Raw genomic sequence first — 20,441 nt, forward strand, 5'->3', positions numbered from 1 at the left:
TCTCAGCATCCATAATCTTACATTTTTGCTCTTTTCTAAGTGCCCCGTAAGCCTCATTAGGAACCGGCGGGTTGCATCAGAAAAATAGTAAAGGCTGTATCCCCCTCTCTCTCTCTCTCAGTGAAACATTGTAATCTGATAACCAGGACACATCTAACCACACTATAAAAACCCTCTCACTAATAGCAAAGAAGCCACATACAAGCCAATACAGAGGAGAATCCAAAATGGGTAAGAATGGGCCTCATCAAAAGCCTTTTCAACTTCTTTTTTGTGTTGTTTGTCTGGTGTTTCATACAATTTTAGTGTGTTTGAAAGGCAATCGATTTTTTATGGTCCTAGTCCATGATTTCAAGGTGCAGAAATGACACACCTCTCCAAAACAGAGTCAAAATCTAGACAGGAGTCATTCGACAGTGCCATGGATGGGGAAGAGAGCCAGATATCTGCAAATGTGTTTGAGGTACTTATCTTAATTCACTCGTTTATTTTGAAAGTTTGGGGTCAGCAAGAATTTGCAATGTCTATGAAAGAAAATATGTTTTTGCTCAACAAGGCTGCAATTATTTGATTTAAAAATACAGTAAAATCAGTAATATTGTGATATATTTTTTACAATTTAAACGATCTGTCTTTTATTTGAATATATTTTAAAATGTAATTTATTTCTGTGATGGCAAAGCTGAATTTCAGTCTCCAGTGTCACATGATCCTCCAGAAATCCTTCATGCTGCTCAGGAAACATCTCTAATTATTACAAGTGTTGAACATTTTTGCAATTTATCGTGTTCTTGCTGAACTTCTTTTTTTTTTAAACTCAAACTTTTAAATGGTATAGTGCATACATAAAATGTCCCAAAATATTTCATAACTTTTCAGAAAGAGAATTTTCTGTGGCATGCATCTCAGTTTAGTTCCCCCTTTCTTATGGCATTGAGAGATGACAGCTTGTGCAGGTGGTCTAGTGTTCCTCATGACTGAATTTTCAACTCTGTTTGTTTCAGTGGGCTAAGCAAGGAAACGCAGTTGCTCTGGAGAAGCACTCCAAGTACTTGGACATACGCGACCACACCGGTGCCAGCCCACTGCACTACGCCTCATCCAAGGGATACTTTCGCATCATCAGACTTATTACGCAGGTCATTGGACAAGAAGGTAAAAGACATTTATTTTTTAGCTTGAATTAATGACTAAATATCTGTCGCTGTACATAAAATAAAAAAATCATTTTTGACCCTGCAGAGCTCAATTCCAGGGATGAGGAGGGGAATACACCTCTTCACTGGGCCGTGCAGAAGGACCAGCCAGGGAGCTGCTCTGTTCTGCTGACTCTGGGAGCAGACCCTAACATCCTTAATAACAGCCAGCAGTCACCGCTACATATGGCAGTCAGCCTGGGCAAAAATTTTGTGATTGAGGTAAGGTCATTCTGCTCATAAGATCTTCAAACACTTAAGCTAGTCGTGTTTTTCATTGGAAGAAACGTCATCTCCATGTAGCTAACATGATTATTTTTGGGGGGTTTACTAGCAACTTGTCTCACATAAACAAACTGATGTGAACCTGGAAGGGGACCTGGGAAACACCCCTGTCATTTTAGCTGCGTCTTTGGATAACCACGAGGCTGTGGTCACATTGGTAAGTTGATTTTGATTTTAAATCAATGGTGGGTGAATATTTCAGTTTCTATTAATTTAATGTAATAATTTAATTTAAATGAATAGAAATATATTCGTTATATTCAAGTATGTACAAATCTTGCATGCATCAAATTCATGTCCACCCACCATTGTTTTTTTCATTTAAAGTGCCCCTATTATGCTATTTTAAAGGCTAATCTCCTACAATATGTTTACATGCATCTTTAATTTTCTCATAATGCACATCACCAAATTTTCAATGATTCTCAAACAACTTGTTGGATGAATAAGTCTTTCTAAATCCCTTCTTTTCAAGAGCTTGCTCTGCTCTGATTGGCCAGATGGCCTAGTCTGTTGTGATTGGTCAGCACTTGTCAGAAGCTAAAGCCATTACCATAACAGAATTTCAGCTCAGAAGGCTTCCTCAATCCTCAGCGATTATACACAGTGTAAAGACAGTAACGATGATGTTGATTTTACCATATCACCCTGTAACCAAAGACTGGTTTCCCACTGAAGCTAAGCAGGTTTGAGCCTGGTCAGTACCTGGGTGGGAGACCAACTGGGAAAACTAGGCTTCTGCTGGTAGAGGTGTTAGTGAGGCCAGCAGGGGGCGCTCACCCTGTGGTCTGTGTGGGTCCTAACGCCCCAGTATAATGATGGGGACACTATACTATAACAAGCACCGTCCTTTGGCTGAGACGTTAAACCGAGGTCCTGACTCTCTGTGGTCATTAAAAATCCCAGGATGTCCTTCGATAAAGAGTAGGGGTGTAACCCCGGCATCCTGGCCAAATTTGCACATTGGCTTCTGTCCATCATGGCCTCCTAATCATCCCCATACAATTGGCTTCTTCACTCTGTCTCCTCTCCACCAATCAGCTGGTGTGTGGTGGGCGTTCTGGCGCAATATGGCTGCCCTCGCATCATCCAGGTGGTGCTGCACATTGGTGGTGGTTGAGGAGATTCCCTCCTTCTGTGCAAAGCGATTTGAGTGCCTAGAAAAGCGCCATATAAATGTACGAAATTTTTTATTATTATTATTATATAAATCCGAGCGTGAGTCCGATGATGAATCATTGGAAGAACAAGTTATTCAACCCCAACCTCCATTGCAAAGACTCAACTTACTGCAACTGTAATTCCTCACCATCAGCATTAACAAGTGTACGTCCACCAACAACCAATGTATATATTTCAAATTTATTGCGGTGAACATGCGGGAACTGTATCAATAACAGCACATAGCTAAGCACTAACATGAATGACCGATGTAACAAACGTTTGTAAAACAAATCTTGCTCCATCTTTTACTCAAATGACAGACAATCTGCATTAATAGACACAATAGTGGCCCACAGCTGATGAGCAGAAGTAGCTCCAACACAATCTCATGACAATGCGTATCAATAGTACGAGTGTGCAATCTCGTTGAATGTATACGCCAAAATGAGTTTTGCATGCATATGCTACGCAGTTTTTCGCGTGCATATGATACGCACTTTATGACGTGTATATGACACGCTTTTGGGTAGGATGGGGGTGGGGGGTTCGTACGTATAATACGCCATAAAGTGCGTATCATATGCACGCGAAAAACGGCGTACCATATGCATGTCAAAACTCATTTTGCCGTATACGTTCCACGAGATTGCACACTCGTATTATTTATACACATTTTTGTGAGATCGGGCTCGTATTTCAGTAAGACAGTAATATCTTCCGGTTAGCCACAATATAAAACACAAAATTACGTATTTTGAACACCCGGTAGTAGGGCTGTAACGATTTGACCAAAAATAAAAACCTCGATTAATTGAACATTTTACCTCGATTACGATTAATGAACGATTATTTTGCTCTCTTTTTTTTTTGCCCTCATAAGGTTTTTGAGTAAGTTCCTGATAAGGTTTGTAGGCCTACTGTAAATATTTTCTACTATTAAAGGTGGATTTTTTTTTTCTAATTAAAAAGTGTTTGTCACAATATATCAGGCATTAGTTCAACATAATACACATCTGACTGTCTAAACTCGCTTTAATGTTCAAACTGGCAGGGCTTAAAACACTTACAATGACAAAGCTTTGTGAGGACGCAGGTGATAGAGGTCTGCCTTCAGGGCGCGCGCTGTCAGAGGCGCGACACGGCTCGGCTCTCTGTCACAGAAAAAAGCTGAGCACTGAACGGAGAAGTTTTCCGTATTGTTGTTTTTGAATAGTGCACAATCGCTTTAAATGGTGAAACTGGCAAGCCTTTAAACGCATTTACTTGACATTACTTAACTTTATGAGCACGAAAGTGAAAGCGATCTGGCTTCGGGGCTTGCGCGCGCCGTTTGTGTGTGTGTGTGTGTGTGTCGGTGGCAGCGCGTATAGGCTATAAGAACGGCGATTGACTGACCTGTATATAAACTGTGTAAAACATGCAGTTACTATAGTGATTCTGGGCATCTATAAACACAGATTACCGCTCCTGCATCTCTGTGCCTGCAAACTGCACTTGATGTGACTGACGGGGCGGAGACACGTGAAAACCGAAATAACCGACATGGGAAAAATACGTCGGTTAGAGGTTCTGAATGTCGGTTTTGGTTATTTTTCGATTAATCGTACAGCCCTACCCGGTAGGCAAAAAAAAAAAATATATATATAAATACATCAATAGTTATTCATACTTACAGGTTGAGATTTTGAGCTGGTCCAACTAAACGTAGTACTGACCCATCTTTCAAGAGCAAGTGTTTTGTGAATCCCGTGTTGAACTCCGAGGTTTGAGAAGGAGTTGTCAGTAAAATGACGTGTTTGTGGGCGGACAGCGTACAACATAGACGGGCATTATGCAAATGTCTTTTCTAGTGACATAAACACATTGGGATTCGAATTACAGACGACTCGTTTATGCGGTTCAGAGTCGATTCTTTCTTTTGGGAGACAATAACTTTATTTATTGTGCACTTTCGACTTTACAACTTTGTTGAACGTTTACATTCACCATTAGCTCCATACACACAGCATGAAAGGGAGTATTCGAAAAAACATAATAGGGGCACTTTAATTGAAAAATAAATATAAATAATCATATAATATTTAATGCTGGGTAATCGATTAATCACGATTAATCGCATCCAAAATAAAAGTTTGTTTACACATAATATATGTACTGTGAATAATTATTATGTATATATAAATACATTACACACACACACACACACACACACACACACACACACACACACACACACACACACACACACATGCATGTATATATTTAAGACAAATATGTTATGTGTGAATTTATACATACATAATTATTCACAGTACACACACATATATATTATGTGAAAACAAATTTTTATTTGGGATGCGGTTAATCGCGATTAATTGATTGCCCAGCACTAATAATGTTATTTTATTATCATTGTAATGTAACCTCTCTCCTCCAGTACAAACATGGTGCAAAGTTCTGCCATCAGAACAAACTTGGACTTTTTCCAATTCATGCTGCTGCTTTTTCTGGAGCTAAGAAATCCATGGAGGTCATTCTTCTGAAAGGTGAGACGATGTATCACTGAACCTGAAACATTATATTAGTACTTTGAGCCTGAAAATCAAATGTCTTGTATTTCTCATTTTTCACAGGACAAGAAGTTGGTCTTTCCATTGACACCCAAATCAACTATGTGGATAAATCTTGCAGCAGTCCACTCCACCTGGCTGTGCGCGGAGGGAATCTTGACATCATTAAACTCTGCATTGCATATGGAGCAAAAATTGACCAGCAGCAGGTAAAAGAGGATCTTGTCATAAAAACGACTCAATTTACAAAATTTCTTTTGTAACACATTTTTCTCTTCACAGTGTGATAAATCCACTGCTCTCCACTTTGCATGTAGTCAAGGCGCCATTGAGGTTGTTAAAGTCATGCTCTCGTCTTACCATAAAGTGTGTGACCTTATCAACATCACTGATGGGGCCAACCAGACACCTCTGCATAAGTACTTCAGCTCCACAGACTAAACAAGTCCAAACAAGACTAAACAAACGAACATAACTAATATATTTATTTTTTCATTTGCAGAGCAGCGATTTTTGATCACTTTGAACTCTCCGAGTACCTTATATCACAGGTATTCAACTGCAGTTGATAAATGAATAAACTATGCTTATACTTGATTTCCTGACAGTTTTTGTAAACGCGGATATTATTGTTCCAGGGTGCTAACATTGACTTTGTTGACTGCAAAGGTCATTCTCCACTTCTTTTGGCAACAAGTTGTGGAGCATGGAGAACTGTCAATCTGCTCCTCTCCCATGGTAGGTCAACTTAATAAATGAATGTTAATAATATTTAATTATAGTAGTAATAATAATAATAAGGGTGCACATTTCACGATTCGATTCAATTTCAATTCACAAGATTGCGGTTCGATTCAATATCGATTAATTGGGGTATGTATCAATATCATGCATATCATAATATATAATCATAATATCATAATACTGTGAACTATACAGGGAACCCCAGTTGGTACATTACTATAAAGCTTAAAATGAGCTGATTTGTATATTATTATTTGTACTACCAGTCAAAAGTTTGGAAACTGTACTATTTTGATTGTTTTTGAAAGAAGTCTCTTCTGCTCACCAAGGCTGCATTTATGTTGTGTTAAAAATACAAAAAAAGCTGTACTATTGTGAAATATTATTAAAATGTAAAATAACTGTTTTCTATTTGAATATATTTTAAAATGCAATTCATTCCTGTGATGCAAAGCTGAATTGTGAGCATCACTACTACAGTCTTCAGTGTCACACGATCCTTCAGAAATCATTCTGATATAAGGATCTGCTGCTCAAGAAACATTTATGATTATTATCAGTGTTGAAAGCAGTTGTGTACATTTTTTTTTTTTTTTGGATTCTTTGATGAATAGAAAGTTCACAGGGACAGTATTTATCTGAAATAGAAAGCTTTTGTGACATTGTCGTTCAAAAGTTTTGGGTATGTAAGAATTATTATTTTTTTTTTTGGGAAAGAACTTAAATAAATTAATACATTTATTCAGCAAGGATGCATTCAATTGATCAAGTAAAGACATTTATAATGTTGCAAAAGCTTTATATTTCAGATAAATGCTGTTCTTTTGAACTTTCCATTCATTAAATAATCCTGAAAAAAAAAACTGTTTTCAACATTGATAATAATAATAAATGTTTCTTGAGCAGCAAATCATCATATTAGAATGATTTCTGAAGGATCATGTGACTGAAGACCGGAGTAAAGATGCTGAAAATCCAGCTTTGAATCACACAAATAAATTGCATTTGGAAATATATTCAAATAGAAAAAATATGTACAAATATTTCACAATATTACTGTTTTTGATCAAATAAATGCAGCTTTTGTGAGCAGAAGAGACTCAAAATAGTACAGTTTCCAAATTTCTGCCTGGTAATGTTATTGTTTTATTGACATCTTTGAAACACTGATTGAGCGATTGCATGAGACATGATACAGATTTCGGTAAGTTGTACTGCATCTTTCAACATACCTTCTGATGTTCATTCATGTTTATTTTGAGCTGTAACTGTAACTAGTAGTAAAGTGAACAAGATGATCTGTTTACGTGCTGTTTGGCTTGAACTGAGGCTACAGCGATCCGTCATGCCACATTAAAGAGCGGCAAAACCGTATATTGATTGAATTTCGTAACAAAATTGACAGAATTTGAACGGTGAAACTTTGTTTCATATCAAAAGTAACAAAACATGAAGCATATCGCGATTTAATGAATTGGAAGCGCTACAAAGTTTTGCTCATTCATCAACTGAAAACAGCATAGATACATTTTTGGTATTTACGAATCAATATCAGTTCATTTAATTGAGAAATCAGTATTTTTAACCCAAACCTAAAAATTATTATTATTTCATATAACAGTGGTTCTCACATTTCCCTTTCCGAAGTAGACAACAATATTCGAAGGCCCCGCTGCTTTTTTTTTTTTTAATTTACAGAAATTAGGATGTTACAATAACTAAAATAATTCAATTGTAAAATTCCAGAAATTTGGGGGTGAATTAAACCAAGAAATGTCTTGATTTGTATCTGTTTAGCTTATTTTAAGCTTGTTTTGTATATCTACTTTTAGGCCCCATTGGATGTTTGCTGAGGTCCAATGGTGGGGCCTCTGTTTTAGAAACACTGTCTAATATGATTTATTATAATAATCTAAATAAGAAAAACACTCACAAACTGATGAATCTGTTTGTTTTGTAGGGGCTGATCTGAAGAAAAAAGACAAATCTGGATGCAACTTCCTGCATCTGGCCATCCTGCAGCCCAGGGGTCTGAAAAACCTGCCCACAGAGGTACTGCAGGTAAAGCGTACAGGGCTTTAAGAGACTGTACCCATCTTTCACTGTAGTTCTCATTCCCACAGCTTCCTTATGGGGATCCTAAAGGAAAAGTCACTGCTGCCCTCTACTGTTAGTGTCACTAAAAAGTGTGATGTTCACCCAAAGGCTCTTTTGGTTTATCCACAGCACGAGAGTGTGAAAGAGCTCCTCAATGATGAGGATATCGAGGGCTGTACTCCCCTTCATTACGCCTGTAGACTGGGAATACCGGAGTCTGTGAAGAACATGCTGGGATTAGAGGTCTCGCTGGACCAAAAGTGTAAACAGAAGAAATCTGCACTTCATTTTGCGGCCGAGTAAGTCTGTTGTCATTGTGAAGAAGAGCCAATCTTCTCAACAAATTGAAGGAAAGCTTCATTTACATACAGAAGCCTATAATACTTGTAGTTATGTGCATCGTTTTTTGTATCTGTTGAGATTTGGGAGGATCAACACATGCCACAGGATCCTGGAGATGGTGACAGACACCAGACTGCTGAATGAGGGGGATGAGAAAGGGCTGACACCTCTGCATCTGGCCTCTCGTGGAGGGCACGTTAAAGTTGTGGAGCTTCTCCTACGCAAGGGGGCGCTGTTTCACAGGTACAAGTGATTGCACAATTCACTGTTTGTCCAGAGTGAAATCGAATTCAAGAAACAACCCTGATTTACACAGTTTCAACATGATCCTAATGAGTCAAACTCCTAGAATCCTAAAGGGAAACGTGTATATTTTTCTTTAGTGACTATAGAGGATGGTCATGCCTGCATCATGCTGCATCTGAAGGATACACACAGACCATGGACACTTTGCTGACGTCTAACATCAAACTTCTGAACAAAACCGATGGAGATGGGGTAGTCTGTTTAATTTGCTAAAACACGTAGCCTATGGCACAACGTGATTTTTTTTAAAGGTGCAGTGTGTAGTATTTATGAGGATCTATTGACAGAAATGCAATACAATATACATAATGTTTTCAGTTACATATAAAGACCTTACATAATAGCTGACTCGTTGTCTTGTCAGACATTGGCTTGTAAGGCAGCGTTTGTGCATGAAGGCACCTCACAAAACTAATTTCGGACAGACTTCTTAGGCAGTGTAAGCGTTTAATGATCTACAGCAAAATAGAGAGAGCTTTGGTGAGAACTAAACACATATTTCATTACTACATTAGTAATATCTCACTAGAAATAACATCAGAAGTGGAAAATGTTGGTCAAAAACGTACATTTACACACTTTTGGACGCCATCTTTTTTCCCCAGCTCAACTGTCACAAAATGGAAAGCACAGGATTGTGGGATATCAAAGTCAGCGAAGAATACATATATGCTGCCTTCAAAACTCAATCAGATGAAGGTATCTCAGGAGACAGGAAGTGAAGCTAACATTAGATTCGGACGTGCCTTGATGCCTTCCTACCTTGAAATGTGTCCTCCGAAGGCAGCATTTTCCAGGTCTCGGACGCCGAAGTGACCATTTTGTGCCGTCATGTTTCTACAGTAGCCCTAAACGGACAAACTTGTCTACAGAGAGTTAGCTACTCCCGAGGGGGTAATCCAGCACCCGGAAAGAATACCTTCCATAGGGGCGGCCATTGCTAACCAAGCCATCACCTGCTGTTAGCATCCCATTGACTCCCGTTCATTTTGGTGTCACTTTGACAGCGAATAACTTTACATTTGAGGCGTTTAAAGACTCCATTTGCCCATTGTTTATTTCTAAAGAAACACGAAAATTTATAAAAGGCTCCATTACCTTGTATCTTACACTATCGCCCCATAGAAGCCATTTCTGTAAAAATAGGCTAACGATTGCGACTCTCTGCACGCAGTAGATAAATTACCGTATAGACAGGAGGAGAAGCTCGCAGGCAATCTTTTACTGTCTATGAGGCAATTCATTAAAATAAATAAATACTATGCAAAACTACGTTGTCAAGCTCAGTCTGAGGCTGCGCAGTACACTCAGACATCAGGAAGTGAGTGCTTTTTTACCTTGTGTAATACTAATCCTGTTCGAATAGACCCGCTGTAAAAATGTACGGTAAAATTCCGTAATTTACTGTTTAAAAGTAGTTTTTGGCACGTTTTGCAAGCATGGAGCAACCAAAAAGAAGATTGAAAGCACTTATTAGAGGCACAACACTTCTTTTAGCATTACATTAGAATATTTTTTAATATTCATATAATATAAAAATGTTATTTAAGATTTTTTTTATATTCCGAGATTAAACACAGCGTTTCCTCCCTGCTCCAATTTCGCGTTTTTCTTGTTGGCGTGTTTGCTCACGTGATAACAGGAAGCAACATCATACGACAAGGAGGTTACTGTGGTGCGTAAAGCGAGTTACCCCTCCCACTCCTGCTAGTTTTACTGAGATGTCTTATCCCGTGCGAATTGGCCATTAACATTACAGACGTCCTGAGGTAAAATTACTTTACCCCCACCTCCCCATGTTAAACTAATCCCGTCCGAATAGGGCTTATGGCTACTCCCTGCTGTCTCAGACGAAGAAACTTTTGTCATGTGACTCGCAGACTCGAGCGCTAGACGGTTGCAATTCACAACCTCACCGCTAGATGCCACTAAAATTTACACACTGCACTGTACCTTTAAGTACATTGGGGTCCAAATATCTGAGACCATTAGCTTTAATTTAGCATTTAAAATAAATCGAAGAATTTTTTTTTTAAATTTAGTAGCAGTGAATTACACTGAATCAAAACATTTGAATGATATTCAGAATATTGTAGTATTTGGTTTGTCCATTTTTATTTCTGGAGGATCATGTAACTGGAGTAATGGCTGCTGAAAATTCAGCTCGTCATCACAGGAATAAAATACATTTTATAATATATAAAAATAGACGTTATTGTAAATTGCATTTTGTATTTTTTTTTTTCAGATTGGGGAGCATAATGGTCAAAAAACCTTTTTAAAAATCTTACCGACCCTAAATATATGACTATTTTTGGGAACACTTATATTGAATGTGTGTATTATTGATGGTGTTGCTCTGAACACTGATCTCTTTCAGAACACAGCACTGCATCTGGCTGCTAGAGCAGGTCATGTGGCAGCAGTAAGACTTCTGTTATACAAAGGGGCCAAGATCATCCTCAATAAGAATGATGCCTCTTTCTTGCATGAGGCTGTACATAATGGGAGGAAGGAGGTCACCAACGCTGTGATCGAGAGTGACAGGTCAGCTTGGCTATTTTTAACCCTCTGGGGTTCTTCGTCATTTCTGACCCTAATAAAAAAAAAATTAAATGTTAAAAATCGTAGCTTCATCGGAATGATACGGAACTTGGTGACTTTATTGGTACTTGGTATACGAACACCCAAACAAATTTGGGGACAGGATTTGAAAAGTCTAAGTTGTCGTAAAAAAAAATATTCACACTCAGGGTCTTTGGGTCAAAAATGACCCCCATAGGAAATTGATGGGAAATTGGCAAAAATAAGAAAATACAGAGTTTTTTTGTGCATACAATCTACAAACCAGCCAGGATGCAGAAAAAAGGACTCAACAGTGAAGGGGTGAATCTCTAAAACATCAAGAGTGCAAAACAGACAAAACTCACACACACACACACACACACACACAAAAACACAATTAGCTTTATGACACGCGTTAATTTGTGTGTGTTTTTGTGTGTATAAGTGTGTGTGTGTGTGAGAGAGTTTTTTTGTCTGTTTTGCACTCTTGATGTTTTAGAGATTCACCCCTTCACTGTTGAGTCCTTTTTTTCTGCATCCTGGCTGATTTGTAGATTGTATGCTAATGCAGAAAAAAACTAATTTCCCATTAATTTCCTATGGGGGTCATTTTTGACCCGAAAGTCCTGAATGTGACTATTTTTTTTACAACCACTTAGACTTTTCAAATTCTGTCCCCATTTCTTTTTGGGTGTTCATATACCAAGTACCAATAAAATCACCAAGTTTCGGACCATTCCGATGAAGCTTCGATTTTTTAATTTTTTTTATAAAACCCAAGATCCACTATAGTGGTAAAAATGTGCTATTGCGTGATAAAAATGCTCAATGTGTCCACCGGATGGCATCGATCTCATTTAAAACATTTTTTCATGAGGCCTAGGCTTGACTCTAAAATGAAATACAGCTTTAATAAAAAAAAAAGTATATATAATATATATATATATATATTTTTTATTATATTCAATGGGAAAAAATGGGTCATAATTATTGCATAAATATTAATTATAAATCATAAAATTATCTCAAAACACCAAAAAAGAAAAGAAAAAATATTATTGAACAAAAATATATTTCATTGATTTTACTCAAATCTTTTTTTATCTTAATCCCGCCCTCCGGGTCATTTTTGATCTGAAGGTCCTGAGTGTGACCCATAAATTAAGAACCCCAGAGGGTTAATAAATGTTATAGTAATGTCTTTTCCAGTTTTTTTCATTTATCTCATCTTTGTTGAATACAGATGTGTAGAGGCGATGACGTCGTACAAACCAAACTCAACAAAGCGCTGCATTGTCATGGACATGATCGAGTTTCTTCCAGAGTCCTTTAAAGTGAGAGTTTTTATTGTTGCTTAAAGGAACACTCCACTATTTTTGAAAATAGGCTCATTTTCCAACTCCCCTCGAGTTAAACAGTTGAGGGTTATGGCGGAAGCACTTTTAGCATAGCTTAGCATAAATCATTGAATCTGATTAGACCGTTAGCATCTCGCTCACAAATGACTAGAGTTTCGATATTTTTCCTATTTAAAACTTGACTCTTCTGTAGTTACATCGTGTACTAAAACCGATAGAAAATGAAAAGTTGCGACAGCAAATGGTACAGCAGCAAAGTTCCTTGATTATTACGCAGGAATGAGAGTATAGTTCCTAGCCATATCGGCCTAGAAAATCGCAACTTTTCATTTTCTGTCAGTCTTAGTACACAATGTAACTACAGAAGAGTCAAGTTTTAAATAGGAAAAATATCGAAACTCTGGTCATTTGTGAGAGAGATGCTAACGGTCTAATCAGATTCAATGATCTATGCTAAGCTATGCTAAAAGTGCTACCGCCAGACCCAGAGATCGGCTGAATGGATTCAAAAACGTTAAAACTCAATTGTTTAACTCTAGGGGAGTTGGAAAATGAGCCTATTTTCAAAAATAGTGGAGTGTTCCTTTAAGCCTGGCACTTAAATTGAAGGTTTAACACTAACCAGCAAAGCAATGCAATTTCCCCAGCATCTTCTGGACACTTGCATAAGGGAATCAGAGGAAGATGTGAACAGCACCAATTATTATGTAAGTTTCCTTTCGTATCGAATGTGATAAAGTATCAACCTCTTCAACTAAACACCTTGTATGTTCACCAGATTGAGTACAACTTCAGGTGGCTTCAGCATCCACTGCAAAACCTTAAAAAAGCAGGCATGGAAAAAGACACCACCTACAAACCTCTTAGTGCACTAAATGTAGGTATATATTTTTTCATCTTTATTGTTAATTGTGAATGGGCATGTTCAGAAAAAGTCTCCCCTACAGACTATGGTGAATTTTAATCGTGTCAGCTTGCTGACGCATCCAGTCTGCAAGAAATATTTGGAGATGAAATGGTGAGTTACCTCTCTCTGAAACCTGAAGTGGCCATTTTTGATGTCTCAACATCCTGAGCTTTTGTTACCCTTTTTTGTCTACAGGAATGCCTATGGGATCAAAGCACATCTGCTCAACATGACTGTGTATGCGCTGGGGGTGTTTCCTTTAACTTATCTCATTGTGAACCTGAAGCCCACATTGGTCACGGCAAGAAATGTCACATCAGTCAACATGGTCTGCACTTCCCTGTACAAGGTACAATAATGCTAAGGCGATTTATCCAAAAAGAGGTATAGGATGTTGTGATGCTGTATACATCAAGAAAACAAAACTGACGCAAATTCTCTTTAATTTACACAGCAATCCTATATAATAACAACATGCATGCTCCTGGTTCTTGCTATGAACATGTATGCGGTTGGGAAAGAGATCTTGCAAATGTTTCAACAGGTTTGTTTACGATGCTCTTAATATTGCCGGCCTTACCTGGCTGTATTTAGCCAAATAAATACATACATAATTGGTCCTAAACAGTTGCAGGCTGTGATGGAATCGGTCAGGAAGGCTCATATGTAGATAAATACTGATCAAACCAGTTTTTCAGATAATTATCTTCCCCTGCACAGGTGATATTGAAATTAATAACGTGTTATAAACTCGCAGTGTTACTGTATACAGACTATTGACAATTATTTATGAATGGAAAGCTCCATTTCATCTAACATTTACTCACCTTTGTGTTGAAGAACTGCATCCTCCATATCATTATGGTAAAGTTTAGTTTACGCGTTAGTCAACTTGAACGGGTCTTGTTGAGATTCGCAATCTCATTCAATATTTTGGCAAGATGTGAAAGTTTTGACCTGCTGTCGAAATAAAGTGGAATTAACTTAAAGCGGGTTTGCTTGAATGGTTACATTTGAATGAATGATTGGTTAAATTTCATTTAGCTCCTTTTTCAACCCCATTTTGGACGGAAGCATACACTCTAAAAAAAAAAAAAAATTGTGCTATATGGCACTATAAGTGGTTCTTGGTCGTAATCATAGGGGAACCACTTTTGGTGCTATATATCAGGGGTTTTCAAACTGGTTTTAAAAGGGGTCCCCAGATAATTTCAGAGAATAAAAAGACAAAGCAAAAATGGATAGTCTACCGAACATTCTAACCGTTTAATTTTCTAAATGTTTCTCTCCTTTCTTGCCGTATACATTCCAGAATTGCTTTGTATCTTTAGTGAGTTTTTCTCACTGGGGTTTTAAGGCAGTTTTCTTAACACTGTACGTAAGCTGCTTACATACATTTATTGTGAAAGTTGCTTTTACAAATAATTTTTAATTGAAAATGTTCTTCAGGTTTATACATCCAACATTAATAGCCATTTAAGTTGGGAAACAATATGTTGTATTTAGGTCACACTTACTATTTATCTAACATTTTAAATGTTTTTTTGTACATAAAAATAGATGGATTTTAGGAAGGGGGTCCCTCATAATGGTTCATCATATTTGGGGGTCCTTGGCATCATAAAGTTTGAAAACCCCTGCAATATATAACCATATCTTAACAGGTTCTGTATTTGGTAGCGGTGCTTTATATAGCACCTCAGTTATCCCAAAGAAACGGTGAAGAACCGCTGAAGCACCACAATTTGGTGCTATACAGCACTTAAAGTGGTTCCCCTATGATAACGAGCCAAAGAAAAAAATTTTTTGAGTGTATGATGCTGCGTCATTTTGATATTAATTCTAATTGGTCAGTAGAGAAGCACGACTCGACTGGGCTACCACGTTAAAAATATATATAATATAATATATCATAACATGTAATTGTTGTTATATGTAATATATTTAGAGGAGGCTCATCTTCCCTTGACTCCTCTGACAATTTAAATCTCTCCATTTTATCAGTTTGAAAAGATTTGCATCCTGAAAGTTCAAGTTTGCCTAATCATTTGACCTGTGGCTTGCTTTTGGAAGCGGGTGAATTATTTGCAAGATCTTTCCAACTACATGGACTGGTCCGCTGCGATCTGTTCTCTGGTGTTCGTGGTGCCGTTGCTGATGAATGCGAAGAGTTCCTGGCACTGGCAGGCTGGAGCACTGGCAGCTCTGGCCTCCTGGATAAATCTCCTCCTCTATCTCCAGCGGTATTGGACCGGATGACAGTCAATACATCCACAGAACAGAATTATGTAACGGAAGTATTTTAAAACATTTTAAGGGCTTACCATCTGTATTCTCTCATTGGCTGTAGGTTTGAGCGGATTGGTATTTACGTGGTAATGTTTCGGGAGATCTCGCGGACACTGCTGAGCATTATCGTGTTGTTCTTCTACTTGATATTGGGATTTGCCTTGTCCTTCTATGCCTTGATGATCGAACAGGTAGGATTCATAAATAATCGTTAAACGTAAAAACGATTAATATTACAAATGATGTAAACTTGATGGATTTATTTTACAGCAACATTTTGGAAGGATGTTCCTGTCGCTGCTGCAGACCTTTGTCATGATGGTTGGAGAAATCAACTACCAGGAAAATTTCCTGAAACCCTACCTGCACGGAGACCTTCCTTTCCCAAACTTGACATTGGCCATCTTTATTTGGTTCGTCTTACTTGTGCCTATTCTTCTCATGAACCTTCTGGTAAGTCCAAAAGAAAACACGGTCTGAATTAAATATAAAACAACAGTCCAGTATGACTTTTTCCAGTCAAACTCATGTATTTTGAGTTTAGATTGGTTTGGCTGTTGGTGACATTGCAGAGGTTCAGACAAACGCATGTTTGAAGAGGATTGCAATGCAGGTGATTCCACACAAACCGTCTAATATTGTGTCCTAATATTTCTCCCTAAAAACAATGGTTTACTGTCAATCTACTCCATAGATTGATCTTCACACTAATCTGGAGGAGAGGCTTCCCTATTGGTTTATGAAGCGGGTGGACCAGGTCTCCCTCAGAGAATTCCCCAACAGATGCTTCAGCGGAAAGGTCTGACAACATGATTATGATAAGATTATGTTGATGTTTCAAAGGGCAAAGCAACACCTTGGTGAATGCGATTTCAACCAGGTATTAAAGCTGATTTAATGTGCTTGTACACAGAAAAGATGGTTTTTCGCTGGGAATGAGGTGAGGAAGTCCAGGACTCGTCTAAGTCCTACCTTCCACCAGTTAACTCCACTGGAACGAGAGCTAACCAAGCAGAAATACAGGTAACAAATAATGCTTAACTGTAGTTTTGTAATACTCTTAAGACCATTTTTTGAAGGTCTTGGTTTTGTCTCGGTCTCAAACTAATGTTGAGTTCAGACTGCACGATTTCACACTGCTCTTTTCACACTGCATGATTATCTGGGGTAGCATTCAGTCGCTGCTGTGTCCACACTGCGCGATGGATCGGCGACAGGGGGTTTCACACTTCATGTCTGTACAAGCTCTGTCCCATCCGCAAACTACGTTTCACAAGCAAACACACGTACGAAGTGACAAGGAAACAGCGCGAGATCACACGTGCGTCTGACTGGAGTTGTTCAAATATAGACTGCAGAAAGCTTGCGATCCAAACTGTCTGGGCAAAAATGAGAAAAAGACAAAAGATTATGGCGGAGGGAATGGTTGGAGACGGGGAGCAATGATAGTGTTCTGCAAAGAGAGTTGGAGGTAAATAAATCATTTTGCAATGTGCTGCAGTTTCAAAAGTTTGTGCTTTGTTTCTTTTTGACATAATCGTAAATATATCTATTAAAATACTGATATTCTGGTCCATAACTCCTCCCCGAACCTCCCGCTGCCCTGTATCTTGCTCTCTCATTGGCTGTAGGTCATTGCCGATGTCATTTTCTTCACTAGGGGTGGGAATCTTAAGGCACTTAACGGTTCGATCCGATTCCGAGAGTAACGATCCGATTCCCAAAACGATTCTTAACATACATTTTTGGTAACTAATTATCCTGCTGTGCAAATACATGAACTTTACATTTTAACCAAAATTGGAGCTAATATGTGTTTTGTTTATAGTTAGAATATCTGTTTGACAGTATTTCCATATTAAAAATGATTATGAAGATTTCAAGTTATTGAAGATTATGAAGATTAACAAAGTTATATTCAAGATTAGCAAGCTCTAATGAAACATAGAAAGCCATACAATTGCAAAGAACAATCATTAAGAATAAACAGTTTTACAGTTTACAACTAAGTGTGACAATTTTTCAGTTTCTTCAGAACATTTGAACAAAAAATGTCTTTAAAGCAAAAAAAAGTTTACTTTGGTTAGAGCCACAAAAAAATCTTTAAAACATAGGCTAATGCAGAAGAAAAACAACTTAAGCGCTCGCTGAGAAGCCAAATTCAGTGTGTGCGCATAACATCTCACATGAGAAAACTTGCCGAGCTGCAACAGTCATGTTAGGGACATTTAACGAATCACTCGCCAAAACGAAGTCTTTGTTCAGAATTTTCCATTCGTTTGAAACATTGTGCAGTAGTTCAGCAATATTCAAAGTCAATCCAAGAATTATGCCACGGATGTTTATGTCCCGGCCACCGCATTGGAGACATAGGAGTGTTATTAAGCATTAATGGCAAGGAAAGCGCCTTATAGCCTACTTGAGCACCACTTCGTTATTTTGGCTCAGAATTTCGTTTGTTGGAAATATGAACTTAATTTGGAAATCCTTTTGAAATTAAAAACTTTGCATTTAATAAGCAAAATACATTTTTGAAATGGGGAGGCAGCCGCAGCGAGCATAGACACAGAGCGGCCAGAGAAACGGAGGAGCGACTGCGTTTGTGAAAAACTGCATAAAACGTGCCGGTGTTGAACCCTCTCACCGGGAAAAGTGTCCCCACAGGTGCGACGCCCCTGAGCAGGTCGTAGTTTGTCCATTTTATCTTAAACAAAGCCAATTCACCAGCATAGGAGCGTTCGCCTATCAACAGGTTTTTCTGTTTGGCCAGTGACCGTGCGCGCGCATAGTGGTGAAGTGGCCGCTTGAATTGAACACAGAATCGATTCTGAATAGTTGGATAACAAATCGCGATGCATCAACCTTTTCTCCCACCCCTATTCTTCACACAGTTTGAATGGCAGACAGGTCCAGATATTTAGCATGCCAAATATCTCACGGGCGTCGGCGAGTCTCTCTGATCGCGTCTTTGATCATTCACACTGCGTGATTGTCACTCAAGTGCACGAACACTGATTTGCCTATGATTTCGGGCATTTGTCTGCGATTTCGCAAAACCTGTCGGCGAGTCAAAAATCGGGCATTGTGAACTTGGCATTAAGCCCGGAACACACCAAGCTGATGGTCGGCCGCCAGGCAGTTTCCATGTGTCGGCCAACTAAGTTTTCTTTGTGTGGTCCTCGTCGGCTATTTTTCAGCCGATTCGACATGTTAAATCGGCGTCGGCACTTGTCGGTCAGTCGGGCCATCTGATCGTTCTGATTGGCTGTTCAGCTAGCGAACCAGTGCACGAGAAAAACAAACAGAAGTGACCGCCTGTGGTGAGCGAGATTATGAGGTGCTCTGTTTATATAGGGTATACAGGGTAGCTCTTCCGGTTTGAATAACAAAAACAGATACTGCCACCAGCTGGTACGGAAAGGTATTTCCTCTTACGCAGGCGCAGAACGGACGTGCTAATTGGCCGTTGGATGTCGAGCGTCTACTTGGTGTGTCAGGGCAACTTTGGACCCAGACGCTGCCGACATGAGCCAACTCTGCAGTCTTCGTCGCTACTAGTTGGTCGGTTTGGTGTGTTCCTTGCTTTGGAGACTCAGGATTTTGTTTCAAGACCACAACTGCTGGGATATTACTAAATTGCCGGTGTATTGTTTGATTTATTTATTAACGTAATTAATGTGATTGGATGTAAAACTTACCGTTTCAGAGGCAATCAATAACTTTTTTCAAATTTTATTTATTTTGCCGGTTCAGAAATGAAGTGAGGGATGAGGGATTGTGTCAAAAATGTCACCAAAATTAATACAAATGCTCACAAAATTCAAGAAAAATGTACTTGAGATCTGGATTTTTATATTATAACATGATATAATTAAGCAATATCACAAGAGCAAGAGAGCCGTTTTAACAAATTTGAGCATGACTGCAAACATGACGTTACTTTTATATAAACATTCAATTTTTTTTTTTAAGTATCATTCTCAACTTTATTTATGCATTTGTAATTTACTAATTCAGATGCATCTTCTATACCACCTCTGCAGAGCAAAATTAATTTTGTTTGGGAATTATTTCATTTGATTGGTAACAGCTCTATATAGTGTCTTATTTTTAATCAATAAATATAATTAGAATAAGTCATTACTCAGGCGGTCTTGGTCTCAACACACGTTGGGCTTGGATCAGGTTGTCTTGACGACAACACTACTTGACTTCATTAGCCTAACCCAAAAGCCTTTCATGTCAGACCATGTGCTGTGAAATTTCCCAGGTTGAAGGAGATGTCTGAGATTATGGAAAAGCAACACAACCTGCTAAAGCTCATAGTGCAGAAGATGGAGATCAGCTCAGAGGCCGAAGAACATGACGGACCCCCGGTCTTTCAGGAGCTGAAAGAGAAGCTCCTCTCCAGGAGCAAATGGGGTCCGCTGCTCCGGGCAGTGACGGCCAGAAGGAAGGGAGTCTGCAGTTTCATAAAAACGTCATGAACACAACATCGTTTCAATGGAACTGTTGTATTTACTCATAAACTGTGATGACATAGCTAATATTTCTCAGTACGAGCTTGCTTTTGTACAACAATCAAGGCTAAAACCAAATACCAAGCATCTAGCATTGT

General features: G+C 38.5%; 1 protein-coding gene across 1 annotated transcript; it reads left to right on the top strand.

The window, feature by feature from the left end:
- Positions 1–364: 364 nt before the first annotated feature.
- On the top strand, positions 365–20,423 carry trpa1a (transient receptor potential cation channel, subfamily A, member 1a; the record flags this gene model as incomplete). The annotated part of the gene is made up of 27 exons (XM_079819282.1): positions 365–463; positions 1,005–1,155; positions 1,243–1,418; positions 1,531–1,638; positions 5,083–5,191; positions 5,279–5,424; positions 5,498–5,634; positions 5,718–5,766; positions 5,854–5,953; positions 7,920–8,020; positions 8,186–8,355; positions 8,477–8,641; positions 8,782–8,896; positions 11,085–11,251; positions 12,513–12,603; positions 13,275–13,334; positions 13,406–13,504; positions 13,575–13,645; positions 13,730–13,883; positions 13,989–14,078; positions 15,608–15,777; positions 15,885–16,014; positions 16,094–16,276; positions 16,368–16,436; positions 16,518–16,622; positions 16,737–16,846; positions 20,094–20,423. The coding sequence occupies 27 exons, from the start codon at positions 365–367 to the stop codon at positions 20,308–20,310; spliced, it is 3,342 nt and encodes a 1,113-aa protein (XP_079675408.1). The 3' UTR covers positions 20,311–20,423.
- Between the last annotated feature and the right edge of the window lie 18 nt (positions 20,424–20,441).

The sequence above is a fragment of the Gobio gobio genome, assembly GCF_949357685.1.
Source record: "Gobio gobio genome assembly, chromosome: 6".
NCBI lineage: Eukaryota > Metazoa > Chordata > Actinopteri > Cypriniformes > Gobionidae > Gobio > Gobio gobio.